General features: G+C 45.0%; 2 protein-coding genes across 5 annotated transcripts in view; one reads left to right on the forward strand and one right to left on the reverse strand.

Moving 5' to 3' along the window:
* Septin10 (septin 10) overlaps nucleotides 1–13,431 on the forward strand; it is an 81,596-nt gene extending 68,165 nt beyond the window's left edge. For all 4 annotated transcript variants that reach the window (XM_052162977.1, XM_052162975.1, XM_052162978.1 and 1 more), the window contains one exon: nucleotides 13,326–13,431. In XM_052162977.1, the coding sequence (XP_052018937.1) occupies nucleotides 13,326–13,416 (91 nt within the window). In that variant the 3' untranslated portion in view covers nucleotides 13,417–13,431. The remainder of the gene's footprint in view (nucleotides 1–13,325) is intronic.
* A 1,163-nt stretch (nucleotides 13,432–14,594) lies between these two features.
* Sh3rf3 (SH3 domain containing ring finger 3) overlaps nucleotides 14,595–25,914 on the reverse strand; it is a 330,906-nt gene continuing 319,586 nt past the window's right edge. Inside the window, 1 exon segment of the mRNA XM_052162973.1 lies at nucleotides 14,595–18,828. Coding sequence (XP_052018933.1) covers nucleotides 18,660–18,828 — 169 coding nt within the window. The 3' untranslated portion in view covers nucleotides 14,595–18,659.

Here is a 25,914-nt window from a genome sequence, read left to right on the forward strand (position 1 = left end):
CCCAAGCTCAGTTCTTCTCTGTATTTTTGACTGGTCATAGCTTTCTGTAATGGACTCTGTTACAAAAGAAGTTTCTTTGATGAGAGGTGGTCTGTGAGTATTAGGGACCATTTTGAGATTGTAGTTAGACATACTGGCTTAGGGAAATAGGAGAGGCTCTCACCTCTACGGCCTCAGCAGCCACGGGTCGTCCTCTAGGTTCACAGTACCCAGAATGCATTGTCTCTGGTTGAGTGAGCGGTAAATCCCATTAGATGGCTGTTGATCATTCTCAAAACTATAAGCCTACTATCGGACCCTTGGGTGTGTCTTACTGTGAGGGGCATTATTATGGCTCATAGGATTTATATCTTTTAGGATAGCTAGAGTCTTTTGTAAAAATAAAATACACTTTTTTTTTTATTTTTGAGAAATTTATATACATTTTCTCAAACTTTGGGCCACAACCTGTGTCCTATGTCAGGCCCAGTCACCTGTCCTCAAAAAGCCATTAAAAGAGCCAAATTAGTAGTGGAAAGCAGGAAAAGGAGAGCTATTCAACACTGGGGAGATGAAAGAAAGACTCAACAAATTCCTTCTGTCTGTCTTCCTGGTCCTGAAGGGAGATCAGAGTTCAAGGTGAGGACCATAGCACCAGAGCAGACCCAGCTGAGGTGTGGTCCTGCCCACCACTGGTGCATCCTGCTCTGGCCTTCAGCCTCATCTCTGATGGGAACACTCTGCTAATTAAGGTCAAAGCCCACCATAGCCAGACAGCCTCATGGCTGGGTGCAATATGGGAGACTCCCTTCATTAGCAGAGTTTCTCCTTCTCCGATCTTGTCTGGGGAACTCTAAGCCTCCCCTACACACCTCTACCTGAGGAATGTCACATAGCCTCAGTTAGATTATAGGACCAATTTCCTTTCTCCTGAGAAAGCCCTTTCAGCTAGCACCTGAAATGAATTAGCAAAGCTTCCCTATGCTAAGGAGGCTAGGTCCCCTAAGCCCCCAACCAGTGGCCTTTGCCTATTCCAGATGTCCCTACCTTCAGTCCCCCAAACTCTTATAAGCCTCGAATCATCCTAAGTAAAGTTGATCTGCCTGTTGACTGAGGGTCACGGTGTAGTCATTTACTGCACACACTCACAGGACTTCCTACCACCCCGCATACCCCACCCCCACCCTGCTGTCTTTGCTCCCTTTGCCCTCATGGATTGAATCAGCTGATGATCCGAGAGAGCAGAGAGATGCACAGACCTGTAAGGCAGTCTTACGGAGTTGTTAGAATTGAACATCTCTTTCCAGGAGCCAAGTTTCCCCCTCTAGCTAGTGCCTCTCCTGCCAGTATGCGATTCCTAGAAAACTTCCATTTGCTTGGGGTCCACTTATTGTTTTAATAGTCTGAGAGTCAGATTGACAGACATACAATCACTTCAGAATCTCTAGAATATCTTCATATGCCAGGCTAGTCATACATACATTGAAATATGGTCATATCTGCCCCCACTTATTCGCTCCAACTCCCTCCGTGGCCTTTAACGTCTTTCCTCCCAACTTCATGCCCCCCTTTTTGTTCTTATTAGCTCAGTAATCTCCATAAAGTCGCGCGTATGTGCATGAGGGTGGGGCGGTCCTCTGTGCACGGACAATCTACTAGTGGAGAAATTCTGAACAACACTACCCTCTCTTCCTGAGCAACAACCAAATAAGTGGTGGAGTATAGAAATCACAACCCACAGTAACAATGAAGAGACTTTCCAACAGACAAGCCCTCAGGCCACCTGATATAGATAATTCCCCATTCAGACCCTTTTTATCTTATGCTTTAAAAGATTTTTTATATTATAATTTCCTCTCTCCAAATCCTTCCGTATACTGCTCCTTGATCTCTTTCAAATTCACGGCCCCCTTTCATTTAGTTCTTGTTACATATTGCTAAATATGTAAACACAACCTGCTCAGGCTGTATAACATTACTGGAATGCATATGCTTTCAGAGCTGACCATTTGGTGTTGGGTAGAGTCTACCCTGGGGAAGAGTCACTTCCAGCCAAATGTCTCTAGATTATGTCAAGGTGACAGTTAAAATTAACCAGTACAGAATAGGATCATATCATGAAGAATAAGGATAAATCTGACTTTTCCATTTTTTACTTGTGTTCCTTTTATTCCTTTCTTTTATTTCAGTGCTCTTAAAGTACTCTATTAAGTAATTGAAGAGAATGAATACAGTTGTCTTGCTTGTAATCCAGAGGAAATGCTTTTTTGCCATTTAGTATTATGATCGCTAATGAGAGGTCTGTTGCATGAAGCCTTCTATTGGGCCTTTTTCTTTCTAATCTTAGTTTCTTTAGGATCTTCATCAACTTTTTCAAAGATCTTTTTAGTGCCTATTAACATGGTCATGTTATTGCTGTCCTTGAGCCAACTTATGTGACATATTTAGCATTTCGCATACCTGGAATGGAAGCCAGTTAATTGTAGGTTTTTTTGTTTTTTGTTTTTTGGTGTGTTTTTTTTTGTTTTGTTTTTGTTTGTTTCTTTCTGATATAGGGTTTCTCTGTTATAATCCTGGCTGTCCTAGAACTCACTCTGTAGACCAGGCTGACTTCGAACTCAGAAATCCATCTGCCTCTGCCTCCCAAGTGCTGGGATTTTAAAGGCATGCACCCATGTGCCACCACTGCCTGACTTCTCTCTCTCTCTCTCTCTCTTTCTCTCTCTCTCTCTCTCTCTCTCTCTCTCTCTCTCTCTCTCTCTCTCTCTAAGATTTATTTATTTATTCTATGTAAGTATACTATGGCTGTCTTCAGACACTCCAGAAGAGGGCAGCAGATCTCATTACAGGTGGTTGTGAGCCACCATGTGGTTGCTGGGATTTGAACTAACTCAGGACCTTCAGTAGAGCAATCAGTGCTCTTAACCACTGAGCCATCTTTCCAGCCTTCCCCCACCCCAGGTGATTGTAGAGTATGACTTATCAACTCATTGGTGAATTTGGCAAGTACTTAGAAACTTGCATCAATGGCCATTAGGGAAACTCAACTTTTACTTTTTTTTGTAGTTTTATCTTTCTCTGGCTTTGGTATCCAGATAATACCGGATTTGTAGAATGTGTTTGATTTTTGTAGGTATTTCCAGTTAAACTCATTGTCTCACCAAGGCAGACAGATGAAATATTTTCTTTGTTCAGTCATGGTCATCTCTGATAATAAATAGAAATAAATGCTTCAGGAAAAGTTGCACCCAGACAGAGTCATGGCAGACACAAAGGTGAATTTGAGAGGACATTGCTCCTGATATGGATGAGAAAATGTGTAATAGATGTTAAGTCATTGAGGGTGGAGCACCTGTGGGGTCATTTCAGTGTGATCTAGGGGTCTGTGATGGTTGTCAACTTGCCCACATCTGGGATCAGCTAAACCCATGCATCTAGACATACCTGGAAAGGAGTTTCTTCATTAAATTACTTGAAGTTGGAAGACTCACCCTAAACCTGGGCCCCAGCTTCTGGTGGCAGCACACATGCAAGAACACTGGAGAAGAAGCTTTTGCTTTTTGCCTGTTTGCCCTCACTCTCACTGGCAAGTTCATTGTCCTATTGCTGAGCCCTTCACGGATGTTAGAACCTACCTCAGGATCCAGTGTAGACACTGAAGACCAGAAACTGTCTCAGAATCCTGTGGGTTGAGACCAGAAACTATCTCAGAATCTAGCTAAAGGTTGGAACTATTGAGACATCCAGTCTTATGGACTGAACAATTACTGGAGTCTTAACCTTTCTATCAGACTATTAGACCACAGCCTATAAGCCACTCTAATATCTGTCAGCCACTCTAATATATGTATATGTGTATGTGTATGTGTATGTGTATATGTATATATAAAAATACCCAATAATATATATCTAATATATTATTTTATCTAATAATATATAACATAGTATATATTTACATTAATGTAATATCTCTATGTATAGCTCTATCTACATTTCTCTCTCTCTCTCTCTCTCTCTCTATATATATATATATATATATATATATATATATATATATATATATATATTCCTTTTTTGTATGGAATAGTATGCAGTAGAAACAGAAGCATTGCTCCTGTTGTGGGTGATGAGGTATCGTACTGATTGGGCTCCATGTTAAGGTGAGATATCTGTGGGTGGGATCTCCAGGACAGCTTCCTCCTATGTAGAATGACACACTTCCTGATGAATAGGGTCCACCATGTTAGTACCCAGATAGCCCTCAGATGTCTGATGGGGCAGAGACTATACGCCGGATCTGAAAGTGGCATACATAGAGGAGCTCCGTATAGAATGTGGAACAGAACCGTCGGCGCCACTGCTGTGGCTGATGAGGCATGCAACTGAGGCTGAGCTGTCTTCCCAGAGCGGGCTTCCCTATATGGGCAGGGAGTTATAACAAGAATTAGAATTAGAATGGTGTACACTGCCATGTCTGTTCTTACAACCGGATGTGTATAAGCCAGAGAGTACAAGTTAGGCCTCCATTAAATGGTCCCTCCTGAGATCAGAACACTCAGAACCCGCCCAAAGACTGAGAGAGTGAGGACTGGGAGCAGGAGGTGGATGGAGGACGACAGAGCCTGAGCTGGGGAGGCCCTGGCAGATCTGACTGAGTTAGATCAGAGTGTTAGAAAGTTTATAAGGTGCTAAAGCAATTCAGAGGGGAAGGAGGGAAGGGAAAGGGGACGGGGAGCCTGTCCAGGTCACCCACAGGAAACACGGGAGGATTTGGGTTGAGTTGGAGTTCCTAGGGGAAAAGATAGCACTCAGCCACATGTGCTTCCTGAAATGCTTTAGAGTTGGAGCCCAGGAATCTTAAAAGCTAAAGTGCAAGCATGTTCCCCAAAGGGATGGTTAAGTACAGCTGATCCACACGGCTTTGGAGGAACTGCCCTGGCTGGTTTTGTTGTGGGTTGGTATTCCAGACAGGCTTTCTCTGTGTATGTAGCCCTGGCTGGAACTAGCTCTGTAGACCTGGCTGGCTCAGACTCACAGCTCTATCTACCATTTCCTTTTTGAAAAGCTTCATTTTTGTGTGTATGTGTGTTTTTGTGTCTATATGGGGATACTCTTCGAGGCCAGAGGAGGCTGTGAAATCTACAAGGGACTCTGACGCTGCCTAACATGGATGGTGAGCTGTTGGCTAGGAAAGGCCCCACCTTGGAACAGTCTCATTTCCACTGCTAGAATTAGATGTATTGCTGAAGACACCGCATCCTCCGAGCGAAGGAGACTGGAGACTGACAGCTTTGCTACTAAGCTGCACGCACCAAGATTGTGGGTTAGCTTTTATAGTGGTGACAGTGCGATGCAGCTGTAAAGGGAGAATTGTTGTTTGTGGTCCTACTAAGCTGTGGACATGCCATATTAATACTGTCATCATCATGCAAGGTGCCCACTGGTGTAAAGCATCATAATTATTATGGGCACAACCAGTTATTTCTCGATTGCACTTAAGACCCACTCTGCCAGAAAGAACCTGTGTTTGGTACTATAGGCTAGTGTTTAAACAAATAAACATAAATAAACAAGTAAAATGTAAACAATAAGACAGAATCACCCGTGACTACTGAAGTTAGTGTCTCTGCTGAGCCTGTTGCTTGACTGAATGCTAATGATGTGCCCATGAAAATGCCTTCTAAACATTTGTTTTTATATCTATAAATTATTATTGCCATCAATCTTCTTTCCTTTGACAGTTTCTTTGGTGACACCTAGCCGGTCAGAGTGCTGCAAATAAGTGGCTATTGCTGTGGCCTGGTAGCTCAGAAATTGTCCTTAAGTGGAAGATATAGTCCTGCAACTATAACATTTCAACTGAAGCTCAGAGAACACTGTTAAAAGGGAGAAGAAAGATAGCTGGGTGGCGGTGGCTCACACGTTTGATCCCAGCACTGGGGAGGAAGAAGCAGGTGGATTTCTGAGTTAAATGACTGGCCTACAGAGTGAGTTCCAGGTCAGCCAGGACTACACAGAGAAAGCCTATCTCTACAAACAAGAAAACACTATGTATGGAATGTAAGGAGGGAAGAATCTTGTGGCATTCTGACCTCTAGACAGAAAATGGCATCACCATCTTAACAAAACGGAAGCTGTGATTATTTGTATGCAATCCACACATGACTGGGATTGCTAATATTTCTGCATGGAATGGGAATAGAAGGAAATCATACAAGGCACTCAAGGTGCATGAGTCCCTTCCCTCCTGTGCTGGCTGGTTCTGTGTGTCAACTTGACACAGGCTGGAGTTACCACAGAGAAAGGAGCTTCAGTTGGGAAGTGCCTCCATGAGATCCAGCTGTGGGGCATTTTTTCAATTAGTGATCAAGGGGGGAGGGCCCCTTGTGGGTGGTACCATCCCTGGGCTGGTGCTCTTGGGTTCTATAAGAGAGCAGGCTGAGCAAGCCAGGGGAAGCAAGCCAGTAAGAAACATCCCTCCATGGCTTCTGCATCAGCTCCTGCTTCCTGACCTGCTTGAGTTCCAGTCCTGTCTTCCTTTAGTGATGGACAGCAATGTGGAAGTGTAAGCTGAATAAACCCTTTCCTCCACAACTTGCTTCTTGGTCATGATGTTTGTGCAGGAATAGAAACCCTGACTAAAACAAATTGGTACCAGCGTTGTGGGGTATTCCTGTGACAACCTGACTAGATGGTCCATTCAGTGTTGAGACCTCTGTGGGATGTTATGTAGGAGCTTGGAAGATAATGTTGAGAACAGTGCAGAAGATGGAGGCCTGGCTTGTGAAATTTCAGAGGGAAGATTAAAGACTCTTATCAGGGCCATGTTTCAATTATGAAGATTCTGTGGTTTTGGTTAGCTGGGGCTGAAGAATCAGCTGTGATTAACAAGATATCAGAACCACTAAAGCAAACCTTTGTGTTACTCGGACTATTGATGCTGGTTAGCTGGAGCTAAGAAATTAGCAGTGATTAAGAAGAAACCTGCATCACCGAGGTGAAACCTTCTAGGAAATGTTTTCTGAGAGCAGAGAGGCTGTGTTCCAGAGATAGCCACAGTTGTACTTTGTGCTGTGGCTGGACTTGGTACTGGTAAGAGTCACACAAGTGGTACTGGTTTTGAAGGCATGAAGGGGTCATGAAGAGCATATGAGGCACTGTGAGAGGCTGCAGAAGGCCATTGGTGAAGGTGCAGCCTCAGTTGCAATTGATGACCTGGGACTTGAAGGGGTCATGCAAAGGAGCTGAGGCTTGGCACCATGAAGACAGCCTATGAGAGGCTATTGGTGAAGCCTAGTTACAGCAGAAGACAGCAGTGTTTTGGAGATGCCAGTGCCATGCGATGACCACCAAGAACAGCAGCAGCAGTGGAGTACAGGTGGCTTGACCCTAGAAGACAAGGTGTGTGCTACAAAGGGCAGAGCTGGAGAAGTGACCTAAGTCCTTGGAGGAGCTGGGAAGATCATGAGTTGGATCCCAGACATTGCCCATTGGAGTTTTGAGTTTGCTTTTGGTTGTGACTGTGCCCTGATATTTTTTCCCTCTTGATGGAAGAAAGTATTTCAGTGGAGCCCACAGTTAAGAGACTTTGAATTTTTTTAAAAGACTTTGAATTTTAAAAGATATTGGACATTTTAAAGGGATTGAACTATTTTTTTGGAATTTTTTATTAGATTTTTTTATCATGGAAAATTTTATATAGATATAATGATGGTAGGCATAAAAGTATTCCTAAGTTGATTGAAAGTGGAATTATAAACATTTTCTGATAAAACTGAAGAAATATATAGAAAAACATGTTAAAATTAAAGATTATCATGGAAATTATTTAGATAAAATGTTAGGCATAAAGATAATTCTAAGTTGATTGAAGGTGGAATTATAAACATTTTCAGATAAAATTGAAGATTTACATGGAGGATATTTCTGGCAAAATTCAAGAAATATATAGACAAACACATTAAAATTGACTATTTCATGGAAAATTTTACATATAAAATGGTAGATATAAAAACTTTCTAAATTAATTGAAGGTGGAGTTAGAAACATTTGTGATAAAATAAAAAAGTTACATTGAAAACATTTCTGATAAAATAGAGAAAGTATATAGAAAGACATTAAAATTGAAGATTATCATGAAAAAAAATGCAGATAAAATGGTAGACATAAAAACATTACTAAATTAATTAAAAGGGGAATTCCAAACATTTTCTGATAAAATTTAAGATTTACATGAGAAATATTCTGTTAGTCTATGTCTTTTTATTGGGGAGTTGAGTCCATTGTTGTTAAGAGATTTTAAGGAATAGTGATTGTTGCTTCCTGTTATTTTTGATGTTATTTTTATGTTTGTGTGGGTATCTTCTTTTGGGTTTGTTGGAAGAAGATTACTTTTTTGCTTTTTCTAGGGTGTAGTTTCCCTCTTTGTGTTGCTATTTTCCATCAGTTATCTTTTGTAGGGCTGGATTTGTGGACAGATATTGTGTAAATTTGGTTTTATCGTGGAATATCTTGGTTTCTCCATCTATGATGATTGAGAGTTTTGCTGGGTATAGTAGCCTGGGCTGGCATTTGTGTTCTCTTAGGGTCTGTATGAGGTCTGCCCAGGATCTTCTAGCTTTCATCGTCTCTGGTGTGATTCTGATAGGTCTGCCTTTATAAGTTACTTGCCCTTTTTTCCTTACTGCTTTTAATATTCTTTCTTTGTTTAGTGAATTTGGTGTTTTGATTGTTATGTGCCGGGAGGACGTTCTGTTCTGGTCCAGTCTGTTTGGAGTTCTGAAGGCTTCTTGTATGTTCATGGGCATTTCTAGGTTAGGGAAGTTTTCTTTTACACTTTTGTTGAAGATATTTACTGGGCTTTTAAGATGGAAATCCTTGCTCTCATCTACACCTATAATCCTTAGGTTTGGTCTTCTCATTGTGTCCTGGAGTTCCTGGATATTTTGGGTTACCAGCTTTATGCATTTTGCATTTTCTTTGACTGTTGAGTCAATGTTTTCTATGGTATCTTCAGCACCTGAGGTTCTTTCTTCTATTTCTTGTATTCTGTTGTTGATGCTTGCATCTATGACTCCTGAATTCTTTCTAAGGTTTTCGATCTCTAGAGTTGTCTCACTTTGTGATTTCTTTATTGTTTCTACTTCCACTTTTAGATCCTGGATGGTTTTGTTCAGTTCCTTCACTTGATTGTTTGTGTTTTCCTGTAATTCTTTAAGGGATTTTTGTGTTTCTTCTTTAAGGGCTTCTGCCTGTTGACCCATGATCTCCTGTATTTCTTTAAAGGATTTTTGTGTTTCCTCTTTAAGGGGTTTTACCTGTTGACCGATGTTCTCCTGTATTTCTTTAAGGGAGTTATTTAAGTCTGTCTTGAAGCCCTCTATCAGCATCATGAGATACGATTTTAAATTCAACTCTTGCTTTTCTGGTGTGTTGGGGTATCTGGGACCTGCTGTGGTGGGAGAACTGGGTTCTGATGTTGCCATGTGGCCTAGGTTTCTGTTGGTAGGGTTCTTGTGTTTGCCTTTCGTCATCTGGTTATCTCTGGTGCTAGCTGGTGTTGTTGTCTCTGGCTGGAGTTTGTTCCTCTTGTGGGCCTGTAAGCCTGTGTCCTTATTCCTCTGAGCTCAACAGTGAAAGCACTGCTGGGAGATCACTCTCTCCTGGTGGGCTATGCACAGAAGGCTGTGGAGTTTCCCTGCTCCCTGGTGCAAATGGCAGCTGGAAGAGTTCTGTTCCAGCTGCTCCACTGATCTTATGCCCTGTGTGCTACTATCTGGTCTCCTCCAGACAGAAGGTGGATATCTCACTTCTGTGCTCAGAAGTGAAAGCACTGCTGGGAGATCTCTCCTGGGGGGCTATGCACAGAAGGCTGTGGAGTTTCCCTGGCTTCCTGGTGAAAATCGGGATTGAACTTTTAATATGTAAAGACTGTGGGTCTTTTAACGTTATTTAGATCTTGGGGATGAATAAGAAAGTAAGGGTTGAGACTTAATAGTGATGTGTGTGTGTGTGTGTGTGTGTGTGTGTGTGTGGTGTGTGTATCGAGTTGACAAGGGGTACTGGCTGGTTCTGTGTGTCAACTTGACACAGGCTGGAATTATCACAGAGAAAGGAGCTTCAGTTGGGGAAGTGCCTCCATGAGATCCAGCTGTGGGGCATTTTCTCAATTAGTGATCAAGGGGGGAGGGCCCCTTGTGGGTGGTGCCATCCCTGGGCTGGTGTTCTTGGGTTCTATAAGAGAGCAGGCTGAGCAAGCCAGGGGAGCAAGCCAGTAAGAAACATCCCTCCATGGCCTCTGCATCAGCCCCTGCTTCCTGACCTGCTTGAGTTCCAGTCCTGACTTCCTTTAGTGATGAACTGCAATGTGGAAGTGTAAGCTCAATAAACCCTTTCCTCCCCAACTTGTTCCTTGGTCATGGTGTTTGTACAGGAACAGAAACCCTGACTAAGACACTCCCTAAGAATATAAGTGGTTAACAGCTGCTGATCGGGAGAGGCTTCTGCAGTGTTGTAGCTGCACATTACTTGCCTGTGCTAATATAACTAATTTCTCCTAAGTGCGCCTTTAAATAGCTCCAGTTAAACTCACTGTTTTATTAGGATAGACGTGGGCAGAATCATTGCTTTGGCCCATCAGTGCTTTCTGTCTGGGTTGAATAACTCCAGGAAGAGTTATGTCTCTGTTTCCTGGAATTTATCTATTTCCTCAAGATTCTTCATATTTTCACAATGTAGGCTTCAAAGCAGGTCTCTTAATGTTCCCCTGGGTATCAATGGCATCTGTTGTGATGTCTCTGCTTCAACTCCAGTTTTATTAATTTTAAGTCTTCTCTCTTTTTTATTTGATTAAATTGGATAAGAGGTTTTCATTTTAAAAGAGACAACTGTTTGGTTCATTGATTATTTTGTTCTTTTGTCTTTATTTCACTAATTGAAGAGATCCATACGGTTTCCACCTGCTGACTTATTTACTTGTTTGTTTATTTATTTATTGGAGACAGGGTTTCTTTGTATAGCTCTGGCTGTCCTGGAACTCACTCTGTAGACCAGGCTGGCCTTGAACTCAGAAATCCAACTGCCTCTGCCTCCCAGAGTGCTGGGATTACAGGCATGTGCCACCTCTGCCCGGCTCCCCATCTGCTGGTTTTCATTTTTGCCTGTTTACCTCTTTCTAAGACTTTGAGATGCACATTTAAATTATTGATTTGAGATCTCTGAGTTGGTCAAAGTTGTAACCTTTTCTCTAAGAACTGCCTTTGCTGTATCCCAGAGTTTCTGTTGTTTTCATTTTTCTTTGATTCTAGAAAACTTTAAATTTCCTCCTGGATTTCCTGAATGCCCACTGATCATCCAGAATGTACTTTTGATCGCTGTGCATTTGTGCAGTTTCTGTAATTCCTGTTGCTGCTGCCTTCTGTCTTCATTCCACTGTGATCGGATAAGGTGCAAGAAGTTTACTGTTTATCCATTTATTTAGTTTGTGTTTATTAGGACTCACTTTCTAACTGAAACATTACAAAAATTTCAGAGGGAGCTCCACTGGCTGCCAAGAAGGCCATGCATTTCATAGATGTTAGTAGAATAATCTGTCAAGTCTACTTGACATGTATGGTGAAGAGTCTTTGTTGATTTATTGATTAGATGGTTTATTTCCTGATAAATATATGGTATTGGATTCATCCAGTATTAAGTGCCAGTATTAAGTGCCTGTACTTCATTATTTCCAATACTGTTTGTTTCATGAAATTGAATGTTCTAGAAATCAGTGATGTGTGTGTGTGTGTGTAATTTCAGTGGATTTTTAACTGTGCTAATAAGTAGTAGCCTTCTTTATCTCCTCTGGTTAATTTAAGTTTGAAGTTTACTTTATCATATATAAAGCTTAATTATTTCTGTTTTGTTTTAGCTTCTATTTGTTTGGCTTACTGGCATATATTCTTTGACTCCCATTTGGGTATGTCTGCCAGTGATGTGTTTCTTATGAATAATAGATAGTTGCATTATTTTTTTCAATCAGTTAATATACATTTTCTTATTTTATCGTATGTGTATGCTTGGTGTGTGTGTGTGTGTGTGTGTGTGTGTGTGTGTGTGTGTATGAGGTCTGTACTGGCTGGCTGGCTTTGTGTGTCAACTTGACACAGGCTGGAGTTCTCACAGAGAAAGAAGCTTCAGTTGGGGAAGTGCCTCCATGAGATCCAGCTGTGGGCATTTTCTCAATTAGTGATCAAGGGGTAGGGCCCCTTGTGGGTGGTGCCATCCCTGGGCTGGTGCTCTTGGGTTCTGTAAGAGAGCAGGCTGAGCAAGGCAGAGGAAGCAAGCCAGTAAGAAACATCCCTCCATGGCCTCTGCATCAGCTCCTGCTTCCTGACCTGCTTGAGTTCCAGTCCTGACTTCCTTTAGTGATGAACAGCAATGTGGAAGTGTAAGCTCAATAAACCCTTTCCTCCCCAACTTGCTTCTTGGTCATGATATTTGTGCAGGAATAGAAACCTAAGACAAGGTCAGAGGGAAGCTTTGTGGAGTGAGTTCTTTGATTTCACCTTTACATAAGTTCCAGGGATCAAACCCAGGCCACCAGACTTCTGCAGCAATTGTTTGACCCACGGAACTCCCGTAGATGGTTTTAGCCTTATCTTTTATTTAGAATTATAACTGTTTATATAGAGTTTTACTGGGAATTACTTCTGTGATTTGTTGGTTAGTTGTGCTATTGTCTGTTCCCCTCCCACCTTATGTGTATTTAATGCTAGCTGCTTTACTGCACTAGATGTGCGTCTTTCTTATGGAATGTATTCTTTCTTGGCCTCTCATGGTCCTGTTTCCTTCTCTGTGTCATTTTTCATGTGTATGGAGATGACCAAACAGCATACTCCAGGGCTGAGAAGACTTTGTTGTGCAAGTCACACACACACACACACACACACCCACACACACCCTGCAACCCCAGGGCTTCCGTGTTGAGAAATGAGGCAAAGACGAGAGGATCCTCAGAAGTTCATGGGCCAGTGGCCTGGCATCTGCCACTGTGAATAACAAGAGATCCATCTCGAACATGGTGGAAGGCAAGGACCAACTCCTAAGGTTATCCTCTGACCTGCATGTGTGCGCTGTGGCTTATGCATGCTTGTACACACACACACACACACACACACACACAGAGTAAGTTGGATAATATATCTAAATGCTACACAAAGAAATGATTTTGAATATTGAGGCTCCTTGGTGCACAAGAGAATCCTGTCCCAGTCAAACCATGAGCTGGACATGACACTGTAAATACACATTAAGTGTAAGCAGCCCAGCCCACTGCCGAGCACTGGTTGTCTCCCCTTGTATTCCAGGGCTGATGGATCTACAGCTTTTTGCGACTGCTTAACGGCACAAGAGAGCGTGAGACTGTGTATTTCTTCCCCAAGAAAAGAAATGGATTAAAAACTTGAAGTATAATTTCTACTGAATGTATTGCTTTCTCATGATAATAGATCTGGAAAAGCACAGGTTCACCCACTGTCGTGACGGGGACCACCTGGTAAGTCCCCTCTGTTCACCGGAAAAGCTTCTAGGGTCTGTGTGGCCCGGGCCTTTGCTATGTGTAATATGGATGCTTCTGCCCACTTTGGCTCCCTCTCTCAGAAGCCCTCTCAAGTACCCTTAGGTGTGTGCAACATTAACTCCCTTGTACCATGTCTTCATAGCTTTGCAGAGGACAGTGGCTCGCGTGGTTTATGTATCGCTCCGCTCTGTAGTACCTCAGTACCTCAGGCGCTTGTTTTGTTTTGAAATGCTAAGCCATGGAGCCTCATCTTGGAAAGAAGATGCAGTGTTCACAGATCAGGTACAACGTATCAGTGTCACTCAGCACAGGGATGCGGGCTCCCCCTCACACAATGTACAGGGACTGAAAGCGTCAACGGACAGCTTCATTCACTGATGAATAATGAGAAATGTCTCTTCTACTGAATGGTTCAAGCGCCCTGACCAACACCTTTCTCCTTGTGAGTGTTAACTCCTCAGGCTGGTTGGATAGGGGAATGTCAACCCAGAGGCCGAGGGTTTGTGCACGTGGTCCGAGGATGAAATGGCATCGATCCTTAGGGGATATTATGTCTCTGACAGGCAGTTTTTCAGATATTGTGACATACGCAGCCTACATTCTTCTGGGCCCCTACCTCTTATACTACTTGATTTATTGTGATTACATATCTCTTTACTGATGGGATGCACTCTCAGATGATGGGCTGTGTCATTAGGTGATTCTTTGCATTGTGTCAGTACCACAGACTTAGTAGATACCACTCAGTCTGGCATACGGTAAACATATGCATGAACCCCTATCAGCATATAGTGTATAATGTTTTAGTAAACCTTTTTCTAAGGAGGAACACACTCTCCAATAAATATAGTAAACACACAAGCTGGTAACAGTCCTCTTTGAAGCTTGCATGGCGCCTTCTGGTACCATGAAAGCGAGTCCTCAAGGAGGCGACTTTCCAGTCAGTTCTAGCTTAGAGGCCTCTGGGCTCTGTGTCTGATGCTGAGAGGGAGAAATGGTCTTCTTCAGAGAAGAGCACACCAGTTGGGTATCCAATACTAAATGGTCATCCCTGAAAACACACATACACGTAACTTTCATTATACAGACTGAACAGGTTACATTTATGTACTTAGAAAAAAATACACATATATGTATGTATATACACATATACATATATACACAGGGAGATATGCATACATATGCATATACACATATCCATATATGTATGTAACAACAAGTAATGAGAAAAGAGGCTATGCATCTGAAAGAAAGAGCAAGGAGGGGGTCTATGGGAAGATCTGGAGGAAGGAAGGGATAGGGGAAAATGATGTCATTATAATTCCCAAACAGAAAAGAAATAATATTAAGTAAGCAAGGCAGGGAGAAAAATCCAGTGAGCAGTACGCCTCCATGGCCCTGTTTAAGTTCCCGCCTCCGCTTCTGCCTTGCGCTCCTGCTCTGGCCTTCCTCAGTGCAGGATCGAGACATGGCCGTGCAAAGTGAGGTGAGCCCTGTGCCCCAGGTGGCATTGGTCCTGGTGTTCAGCACAGCATCAGCTTCGGTGGCACTCCGTGACAGTACGGGTCTCACCTGTGCTCAAGGAAGCCACTCTGTATGGTTTGAGCATCTGAGGGCCAGAGAGCAGAGCAGAGCTGGATCTGCCAGGGTCTATACTAGCAGCCCTGCATGACAAGGACTTGAAAAAGTCTACGTGTACTCCTGGCAGGGAACTAGACACCTCTAACTCCTTTCCTGATGGCATCTACGGCTGCTGCTGCTTATCCAACTAGTGACTGTCCAACGCATGCTTGGTACACATCATGTTCAACTTACTGCTGGCCACAAGTTCTTGGGTTCCTCAGCGCCTGGTCCTGATAGACACAGAGCCTGTGTCCCCCTGAAGGAGCAGGAGGTGACAAGTGTGAGTGTTGGGGCTGGCTCGGGCTTGCCGTGCCCTTATGGTGGTGTGAATGATGATACCCCTCTCCCGGCCCCGCTCAGCTATTTGAATGTTTGGTTCCCAGTTGGTGGACTGTTTCGAAGGATGCATGTGGCCTGTCGGTAGAGGTATATCATTGGGGATGGGCTTTGAGGTTTCATAAGGTACGCCAGGTCCAGTCTCCCTCTCCCTCTGCCTGCAGCTGAGTTCTCAGCTTCTCCTCCAGTCCCATGCCTGCCTGCCTGCCTGCCTGCCTGCCGCCATGATGACCATCCATTACCACTCCAAAACTGTAAGCAAGCTGCCAATTAAATGCTTTCTTCTATAAGCTCTCTGGGCCATGGTGTCTCTCCACAGCCACAGAACAGCAGCAGAAACAGGACCCTCAGTTCTGTGCCATGCGGGGCCTGAGTCCCAACCCTCTCAGGCTCACAGCTGCCCCACTCACATTGGCCCACTACTGACACACAGCCTCCATGGTCATTTTTATTTAAAGACTCAGAAACACAGGCATCAGAGTTCGCCACTACTGCCAATTCATCTAAAATCACACACTGACATTGGTGTATAATAAAAACATATGTGGGGTTGGGAGCACATGTGTGCACACATCTATCTGTCTTGGTGTGTGTTGTGCAAAGTACAAGGGCTTCCATGTCTACTGGGCTGGTTTTGGGGTGCCCTGCCTTGTATTTACGCCTCACTACAGACCATCTTGTCTCTCGTGTTCCGGCAGTCCTCTGGGGGCTAGACTGTCCCGTCTCCTTGCTGACCCTCTATCTGAAGGGCTAAGGCTGCTGAAGGAAGCCCACACGCCCACCAAATCCAAGTGTGTGACTGAAGAGCACACGCTGCTGGCCAGAACGGGATGCGAAGGTTCTAGATGAGGTGCTGGTTTCATTTCGGTAGACAAGACATGTGTCCTCAAGGGAAGATGGCCTTAGGAAAGGTACCTCGTTTTCTGTCATTGACTGTGGAAAACATGATTTTGAAGGCTAAAGGGCTTGAGAGTATTCAAAATACTCATTGTGTATTCCCAAAGCCCTACCTGAGAATGAGCCCCAGGGCCCTGTTCCCCTCCCCAAGGTGGTTCCAGTGTAAACTGCTAGGAGAGGATCCAGCTGATGTTTCCAAAGATACCTTGGCACTGTCCTCAGCTTTCTAGGAAACTGCTGCTTCCTCTTTCACGAAGCAGCCAGAGCAAGAGAGGAGGACAGCTCCGAGTTAAGTCTGTTCTGTTGGCTCAAGGTCCATCTTGTTTAGGAGGAAAAGGGACTTTTTATCATCTGGGATCTTGGAGTTAGTTCTGGTTCCACTGAAACCATGTGTCACCCAGGATGTAGATGTGCGGACCTCCATGGTGACAGCATGGGCTTAGCCATACCTAGCTCTGTTGTGCACAGATGGCCAAGTAATTTAGCAGTGACGGAGCAGGTATCATGTGGTTGTCACCCACTGAGCCTGCACACAGGGATCCCAATGCATGAGCTAGAGCTTCTCTTTGGCTTAGAAAAGTTTTCATGTCCAGTAAGTGTGCTATCCCCCGGGGGAGGGAGAGAGTGTCTGGGCGTGATTACGCCCATGTGGTAGGCACCCAGCAGTCATAACTAGTTAGTCATATCCCCAAACAGGGACTTTGAGGATAAGTGGTCTTTATTATGAAAAGCCGTAACAGCCTCTGCTACCAAAGGCTTGACACAGGGCCGCCTGATTTTATAAAAATGTACACAGAGGCTCACAAATTGCTACTTTTTGAGAAAACTTTGAAAAAAAAATTGTGTCCCTAAAGTGTGACACTCACACCCGATAGCTGTTCAGGCCATCCTCCTGGGAAGCAAGCTGTTGTGACAGAGAATACAATAAGGCCTCAGAGACCAGCCCTCGTCGTTTCCCCGTGTCTGCAGGCCCCGTAAGTTTACAGTCAAGCATCAGGCTTGTGTTAGCGTTGAGCCTTTGGTCTTTAGCAGATGGAGTTTTGCCTGGCCTCACAGGGCAAGCTATTTATTTTTGAAAAGGAGAAAAAAAAACTTTTGCAAGATAGTGGATCTGAGCTGTTGTAAAAGCTGATTCTGGCAGCAAGATGTGTTTTAAGAATGCTATTTTTAGTCATTCTCTCTAAAGCAATCAAAGGAAGCTTCTGGGGTGAGCGAGTGTGTGTGTGTGTGTGTGTGTGTGTGTCAGTATCCATTCCTTAATATGTTTCCAGTGTTTTAATCACAACCCCTCCTATCTAATGGAGCTTGTGGTTTAGGCCATTTCTAACAGCTAGGAAGGACACTCAGCTCCATGTACCGCTCCCCACAGGCCCTCCCGCTCGCCTGGTGGAGCACCAGCCGGAGTTTTGATATTACAGATAGGAATTCCTCAGATGCTCCAAACTTCATTTGGGACATATAGAAAACTTTCCTTTGATGTTACCTCCTTTTCCTCCCCTTGACGCTTACCCAAGTTGGTTTCTAGTTTTACAAAAAAAATCAGCACCAGATGTATGAAAAATATGCAGCGTCTGACCTATTAGAAATATATAAAGTCTAAGAGTTGTACATTAAAAAGGTGTGCCGTAAGAAGGAAGCAACGTGAAGACGGCGGCGGTGGGATCGAATGGTGCACCTCATTTTCCCGGTAGGTAGGAGACAAAGCCATGAGGATTCTGCTCCAGTGCCCCACAGAACCCCACTGGACACCTCGGGAGACTCACAGCCCTTCTCTGAGGCTCCTGGACCATGAAAGTCCTGGCGGTGGGGCCTGATGGCAGGTGATGGAGGTATTTAGAGGAATGACACCCGCGGCAGACAGGGAAGATGCTCTTCTTGCTGTCCTCAGCCCTGGCACGCGGCCCTGCTCCATACCCTCCCGGGCTCCCAACCTTACAGACAGCTAATAACGCTTTAGCCGCTGGGTGGCAGAGTAGGGCACTCATCCACGTGGGTCCTGTTTGCTGTGCTCCTGCTCCCTCAGACTTGTGGCATGGTCTTGAAGGACACCCCCATGTGCTTCCAGTAGGAGGTCACATGAAGGAGTGGCCTTCCTTCACAAACATGCCACTGCCCTTGTGTGCTTCCAAGTGTGGCCTTGACAACTGCATCTCAATCACCCCCAGGCGCTTGTCTCTCGCGGGTGCTTTAGAAAGAACCTCGGACCTGGGTGACAAGGGGTCCTCTGCTCTCCTGGACAGCAGAGGCTAGCCATGAGCAGTGCTCCTCAGAAGCTCTCCACGAAGCTGCCTGGGAAGAGCCCCGTGCGGCCGTTGCGCTGCAGCGTGCCCTTGAACCAGCCGTCTTCGTGCTTCTTGTGCACGAAGACGATGTCCCCTTCCTTTAGCTCGATCTCCGCTTCACTCTGCGGAGGGTAGGAGACCACCACACGGTACCTGGGAGGACAGAAGACACAGCGTGTGAGCAGAGGGCTGGGCTGTCCCTCTAATCCCCTGTAGCCTACCTGCCCACAGTGAGCTCTCCAGTCTCTCTGCCTTCCCTCCGAGTACGTTCTTAAGAGCATGCGGTTGCTTTTTTGTGGTCTGTAAAATTTAAAAATTTTAAATTTCCTAAAGCTCTTTAACTCGTCATCTACTCTCCCTTTGAACAGTGGTTGGTCTTGGAGGTATTCAGGAACCTAAATCAATATAGGCCGCTGCCACTGTCGTCATGTGGCACCAGAGCCAGGCCATGGGACTGTATCTCTAAAGACATCATGTGCTCTCATTGTAGTACATAGGAAAGCGAGCTGGACACAGTAAGGAGCTTTGTTCCCCATCGGCTAGCCCGCAGTGCTGCGGGGAGAGCAACAGTCAACCGTCTTCCTCCTACACTACCACTGGCCAAGCCAAATGTGTCAGCTGCTACAGGAGTGGCCAGTCTGCCTGCCAGTGTCTGGAGAGGTCATGCCCTAGTGAAACAAGACAGCTACAGTCACTGTTTTGTAAACATGACAGAGATGACACATCCATCAAAGTGCCTTCTAAGTAGCTACAGAATTATGTTCCTTCCCACATCTGCTGTCAGCTTGGGTCCAAGAGACATTTCCTCCAGTGGGCAGTGTTAACTGCAGAGTACTTGGTCACGGGGCTTAGAGTAAGTAACTGTTGAGCGCTTAGCCATCTATCTATCATTTATCCGTCCGTCCGTCCATCCATCCATCCATCCATCCATCCATCCATCCATCCAACCATCCATCCATCCTTCTGTCTGTCCGTCCGTCCGCCTATCTCTCTCCAAGGCTCAGGAAACATCACTGAAGTGGTAGCAGGGATGTCAGAGCAGGGATAGGGATGGGCCAGAGTGCTGCCTCTGAGGACGACACAGCTGTAGCACTTTAAAAAGTACAGTTTTTATTCCTTGAGAGCCACACACGTCTATAATGGATCTTGGTCCTTCTCTCCCCTACTATCCTTCCCTGCCCTCCTCTTCTCTCACTGACACTTCTTCTCTTCCCAAGTCCCTTTCATGCCCATTCTTGGCGTGGCCCACTGAGATTCACCAGAACTGGACTGTGGTGGGCACGCTGCAGCTTGCAGCGGCTCTGATGCCTGCACAGGAGCTGCACCACTGGGCTCCTGAACATCCTGCCATGCAGGGGGCGCCCACAAGGACCCATCTGTCCCTAAGGACTTCTAGTCGGTTAATGGTTGCTGGGGCAGGGGGAGAGGTTTTCTTCACAGAGTGGTCTCTAGTAAAGCACCAATGCTCCTCCAAATAACCCTCAGCCATGTTCTTGTAATGATCACAAAATATGAAGGTAGAGGGGACAAGCTGGGGGGAGCATGTGGGTCAGCGAGAGGAGAGAACAAAACTAGTGGGGCGACTGTCAGGATACACGTGTGCAGTCACAATGAGGCCTTCTACATAGGATTAAATTGGCGTCCTTTTACACACTACTATAAGGCACAGCTGTCCTTTCAGTTGCTAGATCTCTACACAGCCCTCTCCCTTTCTCGTCTTCCCTCCTCTTGTGCTGGTCTCATATTTGTCTGGAGGCCTATCCTAGTGAGCGCATGGCTGTACCCAGTCAGCCATGGCCTCTGAGGACCGGGGACTGCTCCAATCCTGGGACAAGGGCTTGGCTCTTGGCTTGTTCCTTTTTGTCTCTGCGACCTGTGTCACAACCTGCCCCCATGCCAGGTTCTCCATCTAAATGTCAGGGCTCCTCACCTGAGCCTTTCAGGGAGGGGGTTGGTGACCCCTTCAGTCTAGAAGGTGCTTTGGAGATTCCTTTGGTGGAATGGTCATTTTTAAATTGTGGGATGGTTAACTTCAGGTTGAACTGACTGAAGCCACATCATTGATGCTAAAAAAGATTTAGTTCCCCCTTGTTTCTTTTCAACAAGACCTGGGCAGCCCTGGAACGCCCGAGGCCTTGTTCCTGTTGTCAGATCAACATGACAGCCTTTTCTGCTCCTGCTGGCCATGTGCCTCAGGAGCTGCTGCTGGCCACAGCTCTAGCTGGGTGAAGTGCTGAGGGTGCTCTATGCTCTGAAAGACTTCCCTAAATAGGAGACCAGAGTTGGACCCCTGGGCCACCACCTTTCCAAGAACCCGGAGTCTTGTATATGTGGCGCTAGCCTGACAGTCACTTGGCTGTGGCGCTGGCAGCACTCCTCAAACCCCAGCAACCTTCTGAGCCCTCCTCCCCGTAAGCCGTACCATGTCCTGTGCAGATTTCAGCATCTTATGGCTGAGTCCACAGCTGGCCCTGGCCTTACTTAACACTCCTCCCCTCAGACATTAGTCCTGAAAGAACTACTATATTCTAGCAGCAGAGAGGTCACACCCTTCGGACCTTTGAACCCTTCAGACCTTCGAATAAGGGCAGGTCCTATTTCATTCCAGACACCAGCCTAGATGCCCTCGCAGGGACTAACACCCCTTTCTGTTTTCTGTGAATGTAGGCAGCATTCTCCCTTCGCTGTTCCCTTGGAAATGCCTAAACACTTTGGTGTGAACTGGGGCTCTCTCTGTGCCAGACTCCCCTGAAATGTATTGTTAGTGGTTATTATTGGCAGGAGGCGGAAGTGGCTGTACTCCCCTGAGGACCAGCCGCCTTCTCAGATACCAACATTTGTCTGGCCTCGATTCGCCAGACAAATGTCTACACCTCGATTCTTGTCAGGACACCACTGCTCCGTACTCTGAGAGGATCTGGGTAGCTTTGTATGGCTTGTGGCTGTCACCTTGATTTACCCTCTGCCCTGCCCCTGGAGCAGGTGGTTGTTTGTACAACAAAGTTGAAAAGCTAAGGCTCCCTGGGTCCCCCTTCTCTGTTGTTCCCTGGCTTGCCTAAGCTGGCTTTTGCAGAGTCAGGAGCTCTGTGCCCTTGGTCTCCTGGGCATCACTCAGCACAGTCAGCCAATAGCTGAGGGCGGTCTTCAGGGCCATCTGTGTGGCTGTGGGCAGCAGGCTGGGGACAGCTCAAAGAAGAGGAGAGGCAAAGGAATATGTTCTCCTCACACTCACAATCTAGCTGGTGGGCCAGGGCCTTGTTCAGCATGGCCACGGTAGGAGGGGGCAGCAGGCCTGGCCTCTTTACTGTAAACAAGAACTCCTGGGGGACAGTAAGCTGTGTGCACAAAGGCTAGCTGATTAAAACTTCAGTCAGTGCCTTTGGAATGTCTAGGCCCAGAGTCTGATTATAGTTTCTCTTGGGCTATCTTTAGCCCAACTAAAAAGCCTCTCCTCTCACACCTCTGTGTAAGACCTGTCCCGATAAACAATAAAAAAATGTAAAATGTATTAATAGAACCCTATTCCTCATCAACTAAAGGGCTGAACAGGAGCATCTGAGGTCTGCAGCTGAGATTTCTCTGCCTGGCTGCAAATGGCCCCTCTGATGTTTCTGCCAATGTATTTTTAAAAACGCCTTGGTTTATGATTTTCTTTTTTTTCCTGTTATAAAAACTTCATGAAGCTGCTTCCACGTTGGAACATGGTATTTTGGGAGACTAAATCTGTGTTCTTGGGCCACGGTCACACAACTCCATAACCAACCCTCTCTTATTTCCTCTGAGTTGAGGGCTGTGCTTGTGTGTCAGCGCTCTGGATGTCCAGGCTGGGACCTTGGGGAATGGCATCTGGAGACTGAGGAGTCCTAGCGTAGGTCTGGGCTGTCAGAAGCTTTTACATGCCCAGAGGATTTCCTTCAGAAAGAGTCCTGCACTGTGACAGGAGGGCTAGGCAAGGAGCCTAATCTTTTAAAGTCCCAGACTCGGAGGGTCTCTGCACGTGCAAGAAGAGCTGGTCCAAACTCAGAAGCTGCGAGATGAATGCCTTGCACATGCCTGAGGGCCTGGAATCTCTGTCTCAGCTACAGTTGTCCTAGCCTTGGGAGCTGGATGACACACCTTCAGTTCCTATCCAGATACCACAGGGCACCCCACAGCCTCTTGCTCTCTGCTGTTGTCTAGATGGAGACACTGATCCCTTTAGGGGACTGTGCCAACATGCCTCACAGTAGAATCACCTGAATGGAGAGCCTCACCTGAAGAACTGTCCTGATTGCTGTGGTTCACGTGGGAAGGCCCGCCCACCCCAACCCTGGGCAGTTCTTTTAGGCAGCAGCCCAGGTAAGTGGATCTGAGGACTGGAGAGATGGCTCAGTGGTTAAGAGCCAGAGGTCCTGAGTTCAATTCCTGGCAACCACATGGTGGCTCACAACCATCTGTAATGGGATCTGGTGTGTCTGAAGACAGTGACACTGTACTCACATAAAAAAAATCGTAAAAAAAAGAAGTATATCTGAGAAGGAAAAACAAGTCATCCTTGGCTCGCTTGCCTTTCCCCTTGTGCTGATCTGATCTGCCCTGTTGCTGCTGATTTCTTAGCTGATGCAGAATGTGTGTGTGTGTGTGTGTGTGTGTGTGTGTGTGTGAGAGAGAGAGAGAGAGAGAGAGAGCTTAGACTCTCTAGTCATAAAGCTCTCATGGTTTAACCTCTCACCAGCTGCTAGCCAGCTGTGGAATCATGAACAAGTTTTTTAGGCTTTTATAGAACATCAGTCACTTCACTGGGAAATGGGGATGCTGGATTAAGAAGATTTAAGGTAGAAGCCCTTAAAGAGGAAATACAAAAAATCCCTTAAAGAATTACAGGAAAACACAGTCAAATAGGTGAAGGAAACAAAACCATCCAGGATCTAAAAAATGGAACTAGAAACAAAGAAATCACAAAGTGAGACAATCCTGGAGCTAGAAAACCTAGGAAAGAGATCAGGAGTCATAGATGCAAGCATCACCAACAGAATACAAGAGATAGAAGAGAGACTCTCAGGTGCAGAAGATACCATAGAAAACTTAGACTGACAACAGTCAAAGAAAATGCAAAAAGCAAAAAGCTTGTAACCCAAAACATCCAGGAAATCCAGAACACAATGAGAAGACCAAACCTAAGGATAATAAGTATAGAAGAGAGTGAAGATTCTCAACTTAAAAGGCCAGTAAATATCTTCAACAAAATTATAGTAGAAAACTTCCCTAACCTAAAGAAAAGATACAAGAAGCCTTCAGAACTCCAAACAGACTGGACCAGAAAAGAAATTCTTCCATTCACATAATAATCAAAACACTAAATGCACTAAACAAAGAATATTAAAAGCAGTAAGGGGAAAAGGTCAAGTAACATATAAAGGCAGACCTATCAGAATTACACCAGACTTCTCACCAGAAACTATGAAAGCTAGAAGATCCTGGGCAGATGTCATACAGACCCTAATAGAACATAAATGCCAGCCCAGACTACTATACCCAGTGTCTTAGGGTTTCTATTCCTGCACAAACATGACCAAGAAGCAAGTTGGGGAGGAAAGGGTTTATTCAGCTTACACTTCTACGTTGCAGTTCATCACTAAAGGAAGTCAGGACTGGAACTCAAGCAGGTCAGGAAGCAGGAGCTGATGCAGAGGCCATGGAGGGATGTTTCTTACTGGCTTGCTCCCCCTGGCTTGCTCAGCCTGCTCTCTTATAGAACCCAAGAGCATCAGCCCAAAGGTGGAACCACCCATAAGGGGCCCTCCCCACTTGATCAGTAATTGAGAAAATGCCCCACAGCTGGATCTCATGGAGGCCCTTCCCCAATTGAAGCTTCTTTCTCTGTGATAACTCCAGCCTGTGTCAAGTTGACACACAAAATTAGCCAGTTTACCCAGCAAAACTATCAATTACCATGGATGGAGAAACTACATTACAAAACCAAATTTACATAATATCTTTCCACAAATCCAGCCCTACGAAGGATAATAGATGGAAAACCAACACAGGAGGGAAAACTACACCCTAGAAAAAGCAAGAAAGCAATCTTTCAACAAACTCAAACAATTCCACCTCTTAACAACAAAAATAATAGGAAGTAACACTCACTTTTCCTTAATCTCTCTTAATTTGAAAATTAATATTACCAACATACGAATTAGGATACTAATTGATTGAAATTCAAAAATATTAGGAATTAAAAATTTGTTGGTTCTCTCCCAGTGGTCTCTCTAATTTGGTAACTGGAGAAATCGGTCCAATATTGTACAATCCATATATATTTTCTGCTTGTCTGTATGTGACAGTGTCTTGCTGTGTACTACATAATGGTCTTGAAATCACACTGCTTCTATCTCAACCTCTCTATTAGTAGGATTGTTTATTTGATGTTTTTACACTATACTATGGTTTTCAGAACAGCTTACATATTTCCCAGTTATTTATACAGCCAAAAGAAACATAGACAATTAATTTGGGAGGTGGCTTATAAGAGAACAACAAAGAGTGAGGTTGAATGTTTTGCTTGATATTTATAATTATTGTATCAATTTTGAAGATGATCTCATAAGTTACTCTTTTTCTGAGATGAATGCTTACCTCTCAGATGAGAGCTGAGTCCCTCACATCAGTGATAGTTCATTTCTGGCCTTCAGCAGGAAGCCTGTGTGACTCCTGATCTAAACAGACCCTTGTCTACCCACAGCCTAGCACCTGGAGCTGTGGTCGCTGTGGTTAGCGGCTGTGTTCTCGGGCTCAGGTAACAAGTGACTGAGCAGCGGAGGACTAACGGAAATGCTGCTGTTGCTCTCAGGATATGGTTCATGTTTTTACTGTTTAAGCAGTGTTCAAACTAGTAGAGACTGGGCAAAGTGGCGCCTCTCATATCCCCTTAAGGCCTTCCAGGCTTTAGTTGTAAACTCAAGTACAGCGATAGATCTATCACAAAGATAAGATCCCCTACTACTTGGAAAACCTGGACAATCTATTAACCCTTAGCCTGTGACCTCAGCAGGTCTCATCTCTGTGGCTCAGTTTCCAGATCTGTAAAACTCAAGATTGAGTACTGGCAATTCTGAATGTCTTGACAACGTAGAGTGACATTTCGTAATACCAAATGTCACAGTGTTCTGAGGTTCACAGAACTTTTTCTGGGTGAGTGGATGGGGGGGGCACAGGTCCACAGGGGGGACGTGAGGGCCTCAAAGGTTGAGCACCCAGTGC

This window comes from Apodemus sylvaticus, chromosome 19 (genome assembly GCF_947179515.1).
Source record: "Apodemus sylvaticus chromosome 19, mApoSyl1.1, whole genome shotgun sequence".
In the NCBI taxonomy this organism is placed as follows: domain Eukaryota; kingdom Metazoa; phylum Chordata; class Mammalia; order Rodentia; family Muridae; genus Apodemus; species Apodemus sylvaticus.